Source organism: Protopterus annectens, chromosome 16.part0, assembly GCF_019279795.1.
Source record: "Protopterus annectens isolate FY-2018-M chromosome 16.part0, PAN1.0, whole genome shotgun sequence".
NCBI lineage: Eukaryota > Metazoa > Chordata > Ceratodontiformes > Protopteridae > Protopterus > Protopterus annectens.
In genome coordinates this window covers 316,093,372-316,112,678 of record NC_056750.1, presented here as the reverse complement: position 1 = coordinate 316,112,678, position 19,307 = coordinate 316,093,372, and the positions used below count along the sequence as shown (strand labels likewise).

The window sequence follows — 19,307 nt, the reverse complement described above, 5'->3', positions numbered from 1 at the left end:
AACTAAAACTGAAGCTAGAAAGCAGGAAGCAAATTACATTCTAAGACCAGTTTAACACTTTGTATAGGCTAACCAGCTAATCAAAATGTTATTAATTAAGAAGCAAACTAACTAAAAATGACTGACTAAAAAAATGATCTACCAACAGACATCTACCAGAATAAATATTAATACATGTACACCGTTTAACAAAGATTGCTTTCATATCAAATAATTCATCAAGTTTGTGTGTCAAAAACAAATCATAATATAAATGAACATGTATATAGATATACAACTGAAAACCTAAGTAGGATGAAAAAAAAAGTAATCGCTAAGCTGGAAGTATGGTAATAAATGTTAAAAATAAAACACTAAGGCCATGGGGATCTGTTAGTGTGGCATCTAACTAAGAAAACAATGTTTGAGAGTGTAAGACTGTACTCAAGAGTAATTGCAGCTTTTATTTCAACCTTTAAAAACAGAAAAAAGAAAAGGAAAAAACGAAAAAGCCTAGGCTCATGCACATTGTGTGCAGTATCAGACTTTCACTGCCTAAAATTAAAAAATGTAACAAATGTGTTGTTTAAAATCTAAAGTCGCATTTAATGTGGAGCCATCAAAAATGATTAATTTATACATGAGTCACCTAAAGTATGTCCTTTATAACATTGTAAGTTAGTGCTAAAAGAAGTAAACAGTGTTTGATGTTTGGTTTTGCACACGATATAAGCAAGTAATGTCAGCATAATCAGTCCCATATCGGTCTTTTAAACAGTGGGGCACTTTTCTGAGATCCAGTATGTTTTTTATGAAGCAATAATAATTAAGTTCCAGTTTTCTAAAAGAGTTCAGTTTCAGCTGCCACAGTAGTTCCCATTTTTCTTAAAGATTAAGGATGCCTTCTTCCAGTTCCAAAAGGTCCACGTGATCAGTAATTTGAATTTTAAAGCCAGTGTCTTTTGTGTAGCTGCAGGTGACGAGCCAGTGCGTTATTCTTGCACTTAGCTCTAATTTCAGAAAGATGGCCAGAAATCCTTCTTTTAAGTCTGTTGAGCATTTTCCTCACCTAAAATTCTTCACACTTCTTGCAGCTAGCCCTGTAATAATGATGCTGTAATAGTAAACAGTAGAAGTAAAGATACAACTGTCTTTAGATTTGTTGTCCATAGATTTCTTTAACACCCTCCTGTAAGGCCTGTTAAGTGCTGGTGCATTTGTACTTTTTAGTTCAGTTATAGGTTCCAAAATGCTTCTTAACATATTGCTTTTGTATCCCCTCACCAAAAAGTCATTTTCAAGTTCATTTAGGGTTTTAAGGAAGGTTTGCATTTTTGTGGTGATCCTAGCCAATTTATAGCCGTGGGACTTAATGTTATATTTCATCCTGGTGGGATGGAGACTCTTATTATATAGCAGGAGCTTTACTCTGGTAGGTTTTCTGTAAAGATCTATGTCAATTTTACTTTGGTCCAAGTCTTTAGTAATCTGCATGTGTAAGAAGACTGCCGAGGTGAGGCCGTGGGAAGAGGTGAAATGCAGGAAGCTGGTGGTTTGACTCAGATAGCTGAAAAACTCTTCTAATTTAGCACTGTCTGCTTTCCACACAATAAAAATATTCAATAAAGCGCTGCAATACTGAATTCTCCTTTGAATAGTTAACTGTTTTTTGAATCCTCTGCTGCATATGTTATTAAAATGTGTGATGAAAGTTAAATGCTGATTCATTGGATCCCTCAGATTTTTCAACTCTCCTCCTGTAAGTTTGCCAAGGGATTCAGTGCGTTCTCCACATCTTTAAAAAGCAGAATAAACAGTCCCACCAAGCTGATGGAATGCAGATGTCTAAAAATCAGTGGCCGTGAGGTTCCAAAATGAAAGCTTGGACCCACCAGAACAAAGGACAGTCTAATAAGTTTGACTGTAAGAAGGATTTCCATTTCACCTCCAATGCTGACAGTCCTTTTAATCTGTCCAGAAAATCTGAACCTCCATTGTTCTGTCTATCTAACCAGTTGCTTCAGATTCAGTGCCAAGAAATGCATAATAGTACCTTTTGAGAAGTCTGTCACCCAGGAAAACAACTTCACTGATAAAACACCCCTAAAAGTAAACACAGTAGTCTGGGATTGGGGATCCATGTAGATAGTAACCCGAATTTTGACCAACATGTGTCTAAGGTTGTAAGTAAATCATTCTATTTCACTCAATTTATAAGTAAGGGCATGACATCTAGGTCCAGGGAAATCATTGTGCCACTGTACTCTGCCATCTTCAGACCCATCAGTGAGTATAATGTCCCTCTTCTGTATTTTCCTGACCAGGCACTTGCAACAACTGGTGTCCACAGAGGTCCACACAAAATGAATACAGGCATAAACAATAACATCCTCTGCAGATTACTTCAAAGCCCTATCTCTATACTTTGTTACCTACAGATGCCTGAGAGACGATTTATGCTTGGCATACAAGGCATCTTTGGATCCCCCTCATTTGCAAAATGAACAGTGCCAGAACTTCTAGATCTAAGGATTTAAACTTTCCTTGTGACTTAAATTGGACATGTTGGAAGGACAGGTACATATCTCAGACAGTTTCCCATCCATGTGAAGCAGAGCCCTTCCCTAACTCTATTTAAGTGCAGCCACGGCCAGTGGATGGGAAATCGGAAGTTCACGCCTGGTCTGACAGCAGTGTCTGATAGACACAGGCTTATGTTAAGTCATGCACTAACCAACATACACTTCTTAAAATAACCTGACTTAAGGATACAGTGGATTGCACACCCAGGCTTATGAAGGCACCAGCGGTTGTTGGTCGCTTATACACCTTTGAACCTTTCAAATGGGTTCTGAGAGTAACCCATCAAGGTTACAGATTGCATTGGGAGTCTCTCCCTTCCATTTTGGTGATTCTTTCTCACTAGCTAGACCAGACTCTTGTTTTCCCCTCCTGTCATTCAGCATATGCTTGCTTGGGGATGATGGACACTATTGTCTCCCCTTAATTAAGGGAAGGGTTTTATTCTAGGATGCTACTGGTGCCAAAGGGGGAAGATTATTGGAGACCCGTTCTGGATCTTTTTTTTTTTTTTTCTGTATCAGTTTGTAATAGTTCCCAAGTTCAAAATGCTGCCTCTTCATAGCTTGTTACCCTTCATTCCTACACTTGAGTTTTCTAGTGACCTTAGATTTAAGAGGCATATCATCACATTTTTGTAAATCCAGATTTCACTAATTTGTTAAGGTTTTCTGTGTTTGGATTACATTCTCAGTCCTCACCAATGTCCTTTGGTCTATACAGCATCAAGGGTGTTCACAGTGTGCCTGTCTCTTTTGATAGCCTGCTGAAGACAACAAGGTGTACACATTTTCAATATTTAAGTCAGTGGTGGTGCTGCAGTAGCGTTGTCGCTTCACAGTAAGATGCTGTCCAGTTCGATTCTCAGCTAGAGCGTCTTCTGCGTGGAGGCATGCGTGAATGGGCATACCTTCGTTGAAGGTTGTGCGTCAGGTCTGGTAACTCGGCATGTAAAAATCAACTACCAATCATTAGCGGACCGGAGTTCCGCTGTGGCGACCCCTAACCGGGAAAAGCCGAAAGACACAACAACAACTTGTATTTGCAGTGTGTTTTTCAAAATTATCAGGAATCTCTCAGTTGGGTATGGGATCTTCTACACTGGCTGGGATTACAAGAAAACCTAAAGAAATCTTGTGTGACTCTTTCTCATGGGATTGCTTTTTCTGGGGTATCTTCAGATAGATTCAGTTCAGAGAGCTTCCACGAGAAAAATAGATCTGTATTTATATCTATTCCTGAGTTTTTCGACTTAGTCAGTCTCAGCAAGGAAATTCCTGAGTATTTTTGGTCTCATGGCATTTGATACCTCTTGCAAGGTTCCACATGAAAAAAATCCAGTGGTACCTTGAAATCTGTGTGGTTTCAGCATAAACATCATCTGACATTTCAAAATTCCAGTTTTGGGATTTGTGGTGATGTCACCAAACTTCTCAGAATCCAGGTCTTCCATTTTCCCTTCCTGCTCCAGCATAGTCAGTTACCACAGACACCTTAGATTTTGCTTGGAGAGCATTGTCTATGGAGATCAAATGCAGGCTCTTTGGAATAAAAAAGACAAGCCTAAATATATAAACATAAAAGAGATATTGGAGCTTATAAATATTCTCTATTCTGTTAACAGTCCATGGTATCCAGAACATCTTCAAGTGTCAGCACCATAGTAATGCTAAACAAACTAGGGGAGAGCCAGATCTCACACACTATCACTCTTCGGGCATCTTTCTTACACTGTCAGAGCAAAATTGTGTGACAGACAAGCTGAACAGAACCACAAGAGTCCCTCATTAATGGAAACTGATATGAAATCTTCCTAGTATTGATCCAGCTATGGTGAACACCTCGAATAGGTATGTCTCCAGTCAATATCATTTGGCAAATTTCTGATCCTGCATTCCATGCAAGAAGGTCTGAAAAACAGATGCATTTTATTTTCCTTGGACGTGGATGTTCTGCATGCTTTTCCACAAATATCCATGTTCATTCTGAAGTTTCAGAAGGACTCCTCAAAGATAATTGTGGTGACTCCCTTCTGGCCCAGGCAACAGTGGTTTCTATTTTCTTTGGGAAATGTCCTGGGGCAGTTACCACAAGCTTCCGCACAGACTGGATTTGCTTACACAAGATCAGGGGTGTCTTGTCTAAAACTGTGAAGTTACTATCCTGTGGCTTGTCTTACACCTCAGTCAAGGCTCACTTGTCAGCCATTTCAACATGTCTATCCACAGATCCCCCTCTTTCAATGAAACTTCTTATGGAAATGTTTTTGAAAGGGATGTTGCATAAGAAGTCTTCCAGGAAAACTGGTGGCTACTCCTTGGAATCAAGGTTATTTTTATTAGAAAAACTAAAAACTAACTCTTGCTCCATTTGAATCAGATTTTCAGGTTGACGTAAGGTTCTTCACATGTTTTACTAATTGCTGTGATCTCTGCAAGAAGAGTATCTAAATTGCAGAATCTCATAGTGGGTCAACCTTATCTCATTTTCCACAAAGGTAGGGTTTTCTTACGAACTCATTCTTCATTTATGACTAAGATGGTATCTGAGTTTACCTTGTAGTTAGAAAGTTGTGTCCTTCCCTAGGTAGGTCTTTGTTGGCAATACTGGGTATGGTTCTGTAGAAATTCCTATTAAAAAGGAAGCACCAGCTTGAATGCATTTATTTTCCTGTCTCAGTTTCTCTGGAGTAATTTTTTTTTTGGGGGGGGGGACTTAGCTCAGAGTTTTGTCTAGGTTCTTAACCCTTCTAGTGTTGCTTTTACTGGTAAAAGAAAAAGGGATTCTTCATTTTTTTGAAGCTATTCAAGAGGGTGAATGTCTAAATTATTGTGAGGGGATAAATTGTGTTTTGTCTCCACAAGTTTCTGATCCTGCAGAGATTGTGGCATCAGACAGTTTCTTTGAATGATTCTCTTTCTCTGCCACTGTTTTCAGGATGAAATAGTTATGTTTCTCAGTCCCTCAGAAAGTATTACAATTTGTTACAACTGAATTTTTTAGAACCTTTTCCTACTACTCCTGTTCTTTTGGAGTGTGTTTTTGGCTCAGCCTGAAACTTGCCATATGGCCAGCCAGCTGCCCCTTAGAAAGCAAATAGACTGTATGAAGTTCCTCAGTCTTAAGTTTCTATGCACTCATTACTGATCAGACCCAGCAGCTATTGCTTTTCTAAACATTTGGTTAATACTAATGCCGCTCCTTTTGAGAAGGATGGGAAGACTTTTGATAGATTTGGGGGGGAAAGTGTATTTTTCTGCAACACTTGTTTTTAGAATTCTCTGCTGTTGAGCTCATATATTTATGCTTATGCTTGTCTTTTTAACAATATGAGGAGCATTTTTGACATTTGCATCCTGTTCTAACGAGAAATCTGTTTTGTGTAGTTTGGTTGTTTTTGTGTCTCAAATGGTTACTCAGTGTTTGAAATGATTTTGCTGGTTACAATTTAAGGGCTATTAGCACAGAAACTACTATGAGTAGGTTTGCTCAAGTTTTTTATTTTTCTTTGGACAGTGAGTTAGTTTAGGGCTGTCTACTGCAGAGTTCCTTATGAACTGCAATGAGAGAGTTATGCTAGTTTTTCAGTTTTTCATGCTTCCTTCTTCAAGTTTGCTAAGGAATTTAATGCTCCTCTTCTACCCTCTTTTAAGGCAGAATAAACAGTATGAGCTAGCTGTTGGTAAGCAAAAGTTTAAAAAGCTTTAGCAGGGAGTTTCTAATGAGTGGTGGAACCCACCAAGGACAGTCTAATATATTTGTAAGACATGGCAAAATGAAAGTCCATCATGGTTGGTTTTGGATGTGGGAGTCTCTCCCTCCCTTTTAAAGGTTTCCCCCATACTCGCCAGACTTGACTCTTCTTTTCCCAGCTGTCGTGGATCATATACTCTCTCAGGGGTGTTAGAAGCTCTCCCTCTTCCTCTTTTAGAAGAATATATATATTCATCTTACCCACTGCCACAGTGGCATTTTAGGTTATCTGCCAAGGTAATCCAGTACTGGCCAGCTTTCAAAAGCTTCTCCCTTCACTCTCTCTTCCCGTGACAGCTGATTGGCTTAGCATATCCTGAAAGGAAAGGCTTCAGTTATCAAAGGAAGTGACTGTTCAGTCTTTTTCTGCCATCCAGAGAAGAAAGTTCTCTTAACTCTTCACAGGATCTAGTGCTGATGTTTTCAGCTCACTGTTCAGATAAGTGAAGTCCCATTTGGGGACCCAGTTCCTCTCATTTTATGACTAGATTTATTATTCTCTTTCTATTTTTGTTTATTTAAAAATATTTTATTTCTGTGTTTACAGTAATTCCTGTGGAATTGTTCCTTGTAGCAGTGTTTATTTGGCTTATACCTTTGATAAATGCTTGTTTTTTCCTTTTCTGAGGAAATTTTCAGTGTTTCTCTCAGAAGTGCAGTGTATATATGTGCTGTTAGACACTAGTGGCTGATCCCGTCAGAACCTCAAATTAATCACACCTGTTTTTACTGATGTTACTCTGCTGTAATTTTATCTTTCAACAGAAAAATATTACAGAACTTGGGTTTTACAGCGTTTATACATTATTTACTGTATGTACAAGATGGCTTTTTATGTTTTTAAAATTGAACCAAGATTTTGCAGGAAGTGAAGTTATTTGAATATACTGTGGAGATTTTACTCTCTCTGACAAGAAAATTTAGTTTAAAGATTATTGTAAAGAAATTTAATGTGCTTAAATTAAACTGTGTGGAGCTAATTTTAACACCGTTTGGCATATTCGTTGCTTTGGTGTTTGGAATTTCTGTGCTGGAAATTCTTCAACAGTTGTAGAAGAATTCTGAAGACATTTTCAAACTGTCTTTTGTGATAGTAGGAAAATTTGGCAGAGTTTAGTTGTGTGGGGACACTTTAACTGCTTATTGTGATGTACTATATAGTACTGTCAATTCATTATTTTTGCTTGTGTTTTGTTCCCTGACTTGATGGATCCTAACTCTAGTACCCCACCCATCAAATCCAGTTACATCTGAAAAGAAAAAATTAAATAAAAATAGTCCCAGCCTATGGTTAGTGAATCGGATGGGGCAGACCACACTTACATTTTATCCTATCTCCCACTAATGTAGCTTTGCCACCGGCTATGGAATGGGATTTAATCCTCTGGGGTTGTTACCTGGTCTAGGTATGGGAGATCCAGATCCTTTAGGTGTAGGAGTAGTCTGGGGTAGTCAATACTCTGCCCCAGATATTTTTTTCTAGTAATGAAGTTCACAGGAAAAAGAAATGGAAGCTTCATCATGCAGTTTGATAATAAGATTATACCTGTTTATAAGGCTGATGTGGTTTCCTTGACTAAGAGAGTTCTGCTTTCAGCTAATTCTTGTAGTTGTGTTCCCATCCATTGCTCTAGTGCTAGTTTGGCTAGAGACCTTTCTGTTTCAGAGAATGAAGAGGAATCTGATGAGGACAATGGTGATTTCGCAGTTTATTCTGAGTCCAGTCACTCTGATTCTTCAGAAGGTGAACCTGGGCTTAAGTCCAAACAAGTGTTCACTTTTCCTTAGATGATTGTTAGATTTAGTGATTTTTGTTTTGTTTGGGATCTGTCAGAAACTACCAAAGTGCAAGGGTATATGACGTTATAGAGGATGAAGGCTCAATTCTGTGGCTATTCCCCCTGTCTTACTGGCAGTGGAAGCTGTTTACAAAGCTACATGCAGAACACAAGTTTCTTATTCCAGCAGTTCCTGAAAAGGCTCAGAGAAAAGTATAGGGTCTCCTCGGATATGACAGATCTCTTTTCTTATTTGACTGCTGACCCAGCTGCCTGCTCATATAAAAAGTCAGTTTCTTTATCTATTTCAAATACTCCTGGCAAAAGGATCTCTAGTAATCTAGCCATTAGAAAGTTAAATTATCAAGGCTATATGTGGAAATTTATTTTACATTGTGCTTACAGTTTGGATGATTTTGCTGCATTCTAACTTGCAGAGTAAAGGTCTTGTATGAATGAAATTGTTTCTAATTTGACTCCATTTTCAAAGCATTCTTTGAGAAGTGTTTAAATGTGCGGATACAGTCTCAATAAATGCTGCTGCTTCTCTTGTATTAAGATGGTATGCTTGGTTACACAATCAGAACTTCTCTGATTTAAAAGCTGAAATTCAAAAAACTATCCAAAAAAAAGAAAAAAAAAAAAAAGGAACCGAAATAAGTGTGCTTCCTTTCCAAAAAAGGGTCAACCCTTCCCTGCAGAGGAATGAGTTTGCCGAGTCACAGAGCATCCTTACATCGCCTCCCCCACCCATCCTTCTTTTCATCTTTCATTTGTCTGTCTCAACCCTGCAGCCTGACTAAAGATACTCTCAGACAAATGGGCTCTGAGAATAATTCAGAGATTAGAGACTTGTCAGTAGATAGAAAACATTCCCCTTTTGGTGAATTTCCTCCACACCCACCAGAACAGACACAGCTGTTTCGTCCAGTTCTCAATCATTTGGTAGAAGCAGAGGTCATAAAACCAGTGACTGTGATACACAAAGGCAAAGAATTTTAGTCCAGAATCTTTTTGTTACTAAAATAGCAGCATACCTGGAGACCTTTCATATATGTTTCATAAAACACCTTTATAAAAGTTCCGAAATTCAGATTGCTTACTTTACAGTCAGTCCTAGTATGGCTTCCAAACCACTGCTTCATGGCCTATCTACTGTACCTCGAGTGTTTATAAAGTGTCTGACCCCAGTGATTGCCTTTTGTGGAACCCCTAGGCATTCACATTTTCCTTATTTAGACAACTTGCTGATTTGTGCAGATTCCATATCCCGGTGCATGGAGTCTTTTGGACTAGGTTGTATCCCTTCTTTCCCACCTGGACTTCAAATCAAAACTTCAGAACTCCTTTCTCATACCCTCTCAACAAATTGTTTCCCTGGGGTGTTGAATAGAGGAAGTAAAAAGAATGGCCTTCCTGCCAGAAGACAGTATTCTGACTTTTGAGGGCATTTTCTTGGATATCACTCTTCTAGACATATCCTCAGCAAGGGAGTTCCTCTAAATTCTAGGCCTCATGGTATCAGTGATCCCCAAGATACCAATGGTAGACTGCACATGAGACGACAACAGTACTGTCTTGACTTACCAAAATCTTGCAAGATCTCTGTTCTTTCTAGTAAAAGTAAGAAAAAAAGAAAACATATGTCATTTCAGATTATTTCCAAATGGTGGTCTTGTACTATTTATTACCTTTTGTTACACCCACCACAACAGAACTAGGATCAAGGCTCTTGCCACCAGGGCCTTGGCTTCATTTGTGGCTCTTTGGAAAGGATTGGATTCTAGAAGTATTCTAGAAGCAACAACTTGTTTTTTTTTTTGTGCACATTTTTACAAAATGCTATAATTCTCTATTTTGACTAAGTCATGGCACTCATCCAAACTTCATAACTTTTTGTTAGTTTCCTACGAATCCACTGAACAATAGTCAGTGCTGAATGTTTGCTTCAACTACAGTTGAGTTGCAGCGTGAGTGGTTATAGATGCGTGCCTGTTAAATGAGAAAGTATGAGGACTTTGGCAAGTGGAAAGCAAGACAGTAATCCTTCATTCCGTTCAGCATGTTATGTTGTGTATGGTTTATGGTTGATGTGCGTTATAATTTTCCTGTCTTGATCTAGTTTTTCACATTCCTGCCTGTGTGGTATTAATTCTGCAGTTTATGTGTGGACACTAAACACTGAATTGTTTTGTTGATTTGATCCGCTATTTCTGCAGTTTATCTCCAGTGCAAGCCAGTATTTAGCATGGACAGATGCATTGTTTAATGCTCATTTTGGAAAGATATAATACAGATGGATTTCCCCTTGCTATTTTTTATTCATGTGCCTTACAAAATGTGTAAATTTCCTGTTGGTTTACAGTACCTTCTCAGAGATGTTATTTTGCAAAGCTAGCATTTTTTATTCAGTTGTAGTGCCTCTGCTCAGTAAAAGAAGTTATTCATTACCACACTCTATAGCTCTGGGATTTAACTAGTTCCTAAATGCTAGTAATTGTTGTCAGATTTTCTCAAGCATGATTGCAGGCTTGAGTTTTCTTATCTAGCAGATTTATCTGCTTAGGAAGACAGTTTGTTATCAGAGTTTTGTTTTATCTGGATAGTTTTTCTTTCTCATCCAAAACACTTTGCCTCAAACATTCTTTGTGCAGCAGTATTTGTAGATTTAAGAACAGTGAATAAATACTGCTGAAATATACATATGCGCAACACAGTCCTTTGTTGTTTTATGCCAGTAGAGGGTGTGCTACCAATGAAATAAATTTCTGCAAACAGTCCATTTGAGCTGTTTTGTTTGTTGTATTGTCACACAGTACTGTGCTTACACTTATGTTTTGTAGGATTTATGCTTTTCATTCTTTTTCCTGGTATTGTTTTTACTCATTAAAAATAAAATGTTAGTACTTTGTATGACTTTTGAATATTAAAATGAAAAAAAGTGGTGATTGGCAGATTGCTTCTTGCTTTTTGCAGCTTGCTTGTAATTTGTGGCTGGATTTATCTTTTGACAAAAAAATGTATAAAAGATGAGTCTCTCTGAGCATGAGATACCTGGTTTATGCAAGAAGCATTGCTAAATATGCTAACTGCAACTGCATGGTATTGTCTTTGTTAAGCAAGCATGAAATTTTAAATGTAGTCAGGTTGCTAATTTAACTGCTGCTCTAGGCTTAAAACTTATTTGCTTTTTTATTCCAGTAAGATTATTTTAGTAATACTGTGGGTGCAAAATTGAGATTTCTTCCTTGTTTTTCATCTCTGTGTTGTACATACAGGGTGCCTTAAACAGAAGGGAGAGATGCAAATTTTTGGTAGGTTTTACTATAGTGTTTAACTAGTATGAATGCTTAGTTATGCTTGGCCTTTAGTGAGCATGCTTGTATTTAATTTGTAAACATACTTGTAAAGTTCCATTAGAAAAGCATACTAAAATAAGAATAGCCTGAATGAGTAAATGGATAAAGCAATAATGTCATAGCACTTTCTGAATTTAGTACTGCAGTGATTAAAAGTACGTATCAGATGAACTCCACAGAAGCATAGTGGCTTTAAAAACAGAAGGAAACTTAAATACATTTCAGCATGGGAGTATGATTGGTAGTATAGCTTTATACAGCATAACATTTTCATGTGTCTAGTAAATCTGCATTACCCACATATGAACATGTTGTATTGCTGTTATACAATGACATTATTTTAAAAACTGTTTTTTTTTAAACTTGTACCTTACATTTCTTTTTAAAATAATGACATTTTAGTACAAAACTGCCTTTCCCTTCTAGCTCTTATTTCAAACCCCAGTACCTGAGACACCTTTGCCATGTATTGCACATGTGTGTGCCTGTTTATGTGATGACGGTTGCATATTAAATCAATTTTAATGCAGTTGCTGACACTTTTCTTTTAGGAGTAGGTATTAGTGGAGCATCTATTACTGTAGCCAGGGTAGGGCAAAGGAAGTAGTTGTCCCTTAAGCAAACTGTTGGGGAGCGTAATTGTCACTTCAGAAAATATGCAGATCAGACCCCAGTGCAGTAATTGCATATATTGAAGAAGCAGTGGCTGATATTGTTGCTGCATACATTAATGAATTTGTTTGGAGACTGTATTTGTGTGTGTTAGTAACTCTAGCGTAAGGACTTTTTTCTTTCTTTTTTTTTTTGATATTCTGCTTTATGTTGAAGGAGTGCCATTCTGGGAACTGCCATCTGAACTATTGTAGCTATTGCTCTGCATGCATTGTTTGTATGATGGCACTTGCATATTAACTGAGTATTGTGAGCACTCTGATTGATTCTTTTTAATTTTTGGTTGGGGGCATTGATGTGTATGTGCACAAGTAATTTTTTTGCATCTTTTTTTAATTCATCTATTAGCAGTGCAGAGAAGATTGTGGTAGCAATTATTTTTTTAATTTTACAGTAGTAGAAATGTCTGCCTTTAAGGGTTTTGGAACAGGGTTAGCTCCCATTGATAATGATCAGTTTACAGTGAGCATGCATTGGCAAATTGTTCATATGTTGAATTATTGGTTTTCATTGCATAACTACATGTTTATATGGAATTTTAAGATGTAGAATATGCAAGTATGTGACAAAGTATTGAGTTAAATGAAAGTAGAAAAAGGAATAGGTGATATGATAGAACAGTAACACGCATGTTAGTGACACAGAACTTGAAGAGGTCCTCTCCAGAATCAGGACTTTAAGGAGATTCAACAGATGACTATTTGCTTTTGTGGTGTGTACCAAAAATAACCTCTTAGAAGGAGAGAAAATAATGTACATTAATGGGGTACATTTGGTGGACTTGTATTTGTTTGTTTTGCAGTGCAGTGTTTAGAACCACATGCCAACAATATAGACTTGCAGTGATACAACATTGTTCTGGTACTGGGGAGTCTGAAAGTAGGTATTTGCACACATTGGTGTCAAAGGTTGTTGTTATGGCTTATGCATTTGCTTATTTGCATAAGTGTCCTTGTTTTTGTCGGTCCTCTGATTGTTATAGTCAGTTTGTATTTTTCTTTCATTTAAGGTAGAGAAAATATTTTTTTCCCATTTGAGTTGTAATGTACGTAGAATGCATTTCATCCCACATTCGTCATATCTGATTGATGGTTTATTATTAACTGCTGATCTTGCTTATAAACTAATCTTATAGCCTTGCCCACATAGCTCTGTTTTGTGCTGTAGAATGTTGCAAAATGAGCATTTTTTCATTTCTCAGATCTGATGAAGCTCTGACAAGGGCGAAACCATTTACTTTATAAACCATGGTTTAAACAAAGAATGCAGCTTGAATCTTGTCTTATTATTTTTAATAAGAATGCAAAGTGATCCATGACACTGATACTACATAAAAGGTTTTGACATCAGTTCTTTAATGATTTGTATGCTGATATCAAGAGTAATCATTACTGTACAAGTTTCCCTTTTGTGTGTGTGTGTGTGTGTGTGTGTGTGTGTGTGTGTGCATATATATATATATATATATAATATACATATGTAATGTAAATGTTATGTATACCCCTGAAAAGAGACCACTAGCTAGTGGGACTAACCTGCTCAACAAAGGATTAATAAATAAATAAATAATATATATATATATATATATATATATATATATATATATATATATATATATATATATATATATATATATATATATAATATATATGTAATTATACACATATGCGTGTGTGTACACACACACACTCTCACTCACTCAAGCATATTTGTGTAAGTATACACGTACACACACCTGTAATGTTATATGTATTGATACATTTGGAGTGTTGCTTGTTTTCCTTAAATGTAGCAATCATGTGACAAGTTAGTACTACTTGCTACTATTCTACATGTGGATCACTGCATAGAGTATAGTTTTTAAGTCACATTACTTTTTGTAAGGCATGTAGGGAATGATGAGGTGCTATTTCAACGGCAGTAGTTCAATTTTTGTGAACCATCAGTGGGTGCTATTTTGATATAATGTAACTCGTACTTGATTACCCAAACTTGCATACAGCTGACAAGAAATTAAAGCAAATGCCATCATGTTTATGTTACATATGAAACACTCTCACATACATATGTGGTGGGAAGAGTCTTGGTCAAGTAGGTGCATCCCCACTGATCAAAAAATTACACTCTTCAATACTACCCCTCTGACAGTGATACCCTGTGGCATTTTTTTTGGGGGGGGGGAATGCTGCCCTGCACCCTCACTCCTGTTACTTAAAACATAAAAATACCACCGAGGAAGTGGGCATCTTTCCATGATCTGTCCCTTTTAGTTGGTGGGAATGAGAAGCTATCTCTTCTTTCTCTTTCTGTTATGTTGTAAGTACTCTATACATATTACACATTGCATTACACTAATGTATGTGACAAATATATGTTGCTACATATATGTTACTAACGTGTGTGTAGTAATTTACAATCAGATACTTAGAATAGTCAACTAGGGGTTGGGAGGGTGGTCTAATGGTTAAGGTGTTTGCCTTACAAACACAATGTGCAGGGTTTAAGTCTCATAAGGGATAATTGGCTAGGCTTAAAATGGCTCGCAAGGGCAGTTAGCCTAGTACTTAGCTATGAACCTATGAACTGATTAATTAGAAGCATTACTAAACAGCTGTTATCTATTAGTTTTGTTCCCTTCTACTAAAGTAAAGATTTTTTTCTGAATAAATGCCTGCACTAGTACATTTCTTAAATCAGGATTCTGGTTTAGGTTATAACAGTGACAGGCCATTTTTTACACAAATCTTGTTCAGGAAGACTTCTGAATTGGGCCCAATCATTAGGATCTTGCTTTTCTTGTACCAAGTGTAAAGTCCAAGCTATTGCATGTACTAGAGCTGTACCTTTACCATCATCTGTTGTTGTATGGGTTAAAGAGCATGTGATCATTTATTTCCCACCCCTCACACTGTATTATAATGGCTGTCATAAGGGTCTTTCTGCAAAATTTAAATCTGCTTCAGATGTAGCCAAAAAGTGGATGTTAGTACTGCAGCCTTGTCTTTTTTCAGTTATGTATCATTCTTGTGGCTGTGGGCTAGTGCATTCTTGAACACTGGCCTTTGGTGGTAGCCTGGCTGTAAAAGAGGTTGTATTAGGTGTTCTTTTTTTCTATCTGAATTGAGAGTCACTCCTCTGTGTTATGTTAGTTTATTGCTTATTCCTGTCCCCTTGATTTGAAACTTGTTAACTGTGATTTTCTTGACTTTTATATAATGTAAAGTTTTTATATATGAATATTAAATATACCCTATGCTTTTGGTAATTAGTGAGGAGTTCCCTTGTCAGAAGTGTCAGAATTGTAAGCTTTGTGCTAAATTTAGTGACACTTAGCCAGAAGTGCAGCAGATTTGCTGTCATTTTCAGAGTGCACAAAGTTATGGGCTTTTGCCTTTTCTTTTGCCACACATTCTATTTCCATTCCTGAAATGAAGACTGTTTATATAAAAGTAGGGAGATCAAATTTCTGGATGTCTATCTGGTCATCAGATACTCAAAAGTGTCTACCAAACGTCCAAGTCCCCATTATGTGAGGTGGGGGTTTTGGTTCCTTTTGATTTCTGTATTGTTCCTGCTTTTGTGTCTGAATTTACATATGTTACATTTGTAAAAAAATATTTTCTGTTCTAAAACATAAAACTTTTAGTTTTAACAGCCATTGTAAGTGTTACTATTTTATTATATTCTTAAGTGTTTCTAAGAAGGGGAAATCCATCTTCATTTCCTTTCCCTTGTCTGTGAGGCAGTTGGTAAAAGTTTAACCTGTGGTGTTCAGACTGGTGCTCAGCCCTGAGACAAATTTTGAGTGTGAGCAATTGTTTTTTTCAGGTGGTTTGCCAGAAAATTTAAAGTTTAGCTTTTGTTGATAGACTTACTCTCACATTGATGTTGATGTAGATTCTGAGGTTAATAATCCCTTTCTGCAGATTAATGACCAGAAGATGATGGGAGGCATTTCAGTCAGTGAAGGATCATAATGAAGGTGAAGATACTGAAACCTTTACCTGTTACTCACATATATGGCTGTAGCTTACTAATCTTAGAGTGGTGTTCTTTGTCACTTGCTGCCAACAAACCAGACAAAATGAGCCCTAGGTTTGTATAAGTAAATAAGAATAAAATGTCAGTTCCTTATTGTTTAAACTTTTAAATTGTAAATGAACTAATAGGACAGCTGTGTTCATTAGATTGCCTAATTATAAGGCTTGTAGTCCTTGGTAAAAGGTTTAATACCTGCAGCCATTGATGTTAAGGCTGTTATTTACCATACTGTTTCATTGCATTGCAAGGGGCTAGAGCAAAATGAAGACTTTATGCAAGAAGAGGGAGATCATTAAAGAAAATACACTGAAGCCCATTGAATCAACTGACAAAACTGGCACTTATTTAATGTGATTGGGATGCAGTTGATGGCTTATTCAGAGCTGCCACCACTGATTTTGTTATGGAGATATATGCCTGGCATGACATGTTGCCCTTTCTAGATGATGAAAAGAAAGCTGTTGAGTACTTCATTAGAGCCTTGTCTTTTGTTTGTGCCTTGATCAAAAGGAGAAAGTTATCCATGCCAGCAAGGACATGTTTGACTTCCTTATTCCTGAGTATTGCAAGTATCAGTATAGGTTTAGGCCTTAAACTCTGCAGCATCAACAGAGTAAAAAGACAGCATAAAATGAAAACGGCAGCAGTCAAGACCTTTCTCCTCATCCATCAGTGGTGTCCACCATCTGTGTTTGTTCCCATTTCCCACAGTAATTAAGAGGCAGAGTTTCCCTTTTTATAACTTTATCTTACTATATCACTGGATGTTAAAAATGGTAGAGAAAGCAGGGTTCTTAGTAGGATTTGTTTCATCATTGTTTGCAAATGCCATTCCAAGTACATAAGAGATTATTTATCTGTTTATATATGTATAAATATAATGTGTGTGTGTATGTGTATTTGTCTGATACTTCCTTTAATGGAGGAGTTGTAGCAAGCAGTCCATTGAATAACTCTAACAGAACAAGGAAAACCATTTTAGTCAGGGTTCATTTTGCCCCCAAAAGGAATGGGTGGTGGAAATATATTTTAGATCTCACAAATTTAGATCGGATTATAAAAACAAGGTTTAGGATGTTGATGTAAACCTCTCTGTCATTGGAGAATGTCTTCTCCTTTTAGTTACTGATCACATGCAGGACACCTACATTTACATCCCTAGTCAAAATGCTCACTGATATTTTCTGAGATTTGTTGTGCAGGACTTTACTTCCAGTTTACCTCCTTGCATTTTGGTATTTTTATTGACCCAGCAGTATTTGTGTCTAGCAACTGTTAACTCCTCTCAAATGATTTGGTTACTTACGTTTACCCATATGGACAGATGTTCTTAGTGTTTCACTGTTGCAGTCATCACACTTGGGTTATCTGCCTGCAGGTAGCCCTCAGTCGACCCGAATACCAGAGACTTAGTATTTCTGCGTCGGATGCTGTCGCTCCAGGACTGACGTCAGGTCATCAGTGGTATAAAAACAGGCAGCTGACGCCATTGCATCAGTCTTTCTTGCCGAGGAGCCTGAAGCAGAAGCAGTTCACAATCCTGAAGTCTTCTAAAGCTAAGTACCCCATTGGGGATCCTTTTTTCTTGCTCTAACCAATGTCAGAAAAAGTTAACAATTGTCTTGCCTGTGGAAAGCAAATACCTCAGAGATTTTCATTCTTACTGCATCACCTGTTTAGGCCCAGACCACGACGTACCTCACTGTCACTTTGTGCCTTGTTTAACACCCGAACCATTTGTCGTCAGGCTGTCTTTGTCACTAAATTATTTCGCTGTCGATCTCCGTATTCTGAAATGGCTTCAGTAAGCCATCTGACTACCGATATTCCGAAAAAACGTAAGGATAAAGACAGAGATAGACTGCATAGGTCCAAAGCTGCTGATGACGCTTCCGTTAAGCTAGTCGCCAGTCTGCCGGTACTCAGTGAGGCGCTTTTGCAACCCCTGATACCCACTTTAGTGGATTTGCAGGGCTCTACCGAGACCTATTCGGAGTCCGTTATGCCGCAAGACTCTTCTTCGACTATGGAGCCTGCGGATGTCTCTACCTTGGATGGGTCCGGAGCCGCTGTGCAGGCACCGGCTTCTGAGGCAGTTCTTTGCTCAACTGATGTTCGACTCAATTCCTATATCATTTCAACCAGTAAAGGCAAGGTGCCTCCAAAGAGCATAAGCACAAAGTCCAATTGATAAAACTCATTGAGGCACACAACGGCAATAAGAAGCTGACCTTTTATTTCTCAAAAAGAAAAGAAAATACACTTGTAAAAACAAAGAAACGTTTCAAACCAGTAAGCGCTTTCACATTTCAAAGAATGCTTCATCAGACTATTCAAACACCAACAGAAACTGCATATAAAAGTATCATTCAATTAACTATTCAACCAATCTGCATTCTGATCTCATTATGCAGAAATGAGCACTACTATGTATAGACCAACTATGTGGTCACATGAATTGATAAAAAGACAAACATTTCATAAAATCTTTTTAAATGCGTACATGAAAAATGCTGTTGTTAATAATAATAAAAATTCTGTTAAAAATTTGTAGACTATTAAAAGTGTATATATACAACAGTACAAACAATTAAGAGTATATATATGTCTCTTTGGAACCAAATTTTATTAATGAAAAGAGGGGGGTGTGTTTACTATAGACTTGCTTCATCTAAATCAAAACCATCATAATCTCCTACTATATATACCATAGTAGTTGACCTGGGATGGCTAACCAGATAAGAATAAACTAATATATCCAATTTTGACTGATGAGAAAATATATGTATATACAATAAATGTCTAAGAGAACATAACCATCTGTATATATATTCATAGAAGAATATATAAAATATAGAAAAAAAACTGAATAACAAAAATTCCATATAACTGAACAGTGTGTACATGGCACTTCAATACTTGAAGCCCCTAGCATTCAGGAAGGGTTTCAAAGAAATTCTGTCATTTAAACTGGGGGCTTTATCTGCCTGCAGCCTCATGATCCATCAACTTTCTCTTTGCTCAGTATAGTTTTTATAATCACCTAACCTAGTATCTTGATGTATCAATTCTATGGCCATAAACTTAAATTTGTGTGTCATACCCTTATCTATGACATGTTTGGCCAGAGCATTATTTTCATCTT

General features: G+C 37.2%; 1 protein-coding gene across 10 annotated transcripts in view; it reads left to right on the top strand.

The window, feature by feature from the left end:
• Positions 1-19,307, top strand: part of CAMSAP1 (calmodulin regulated spectrin associated protein 1) — a 1,635,252-nt gene that overhangs the window by 770,736 nt on the left and 845,209 nt on the right. For 4 of the 10 annotated variants that reach the window (XM_044057905.1, XM_044057904.1, XM_044057903.1 and 1 more), the window contains one exon: positions 11,369-11,404. The exons of the other annotated variants lie outside the window; for them this stretch is intronic. In XM_044057905.1, coding sequence (XP_043913840.1) covers positions 11,369-11,404 — 36 coding nt within the window. The remainder of the gene's footprint in view (positions 1-11,368; positions 11,405-19,307) is intronic. 10 annotated transcript variants of the gene reach the window in all.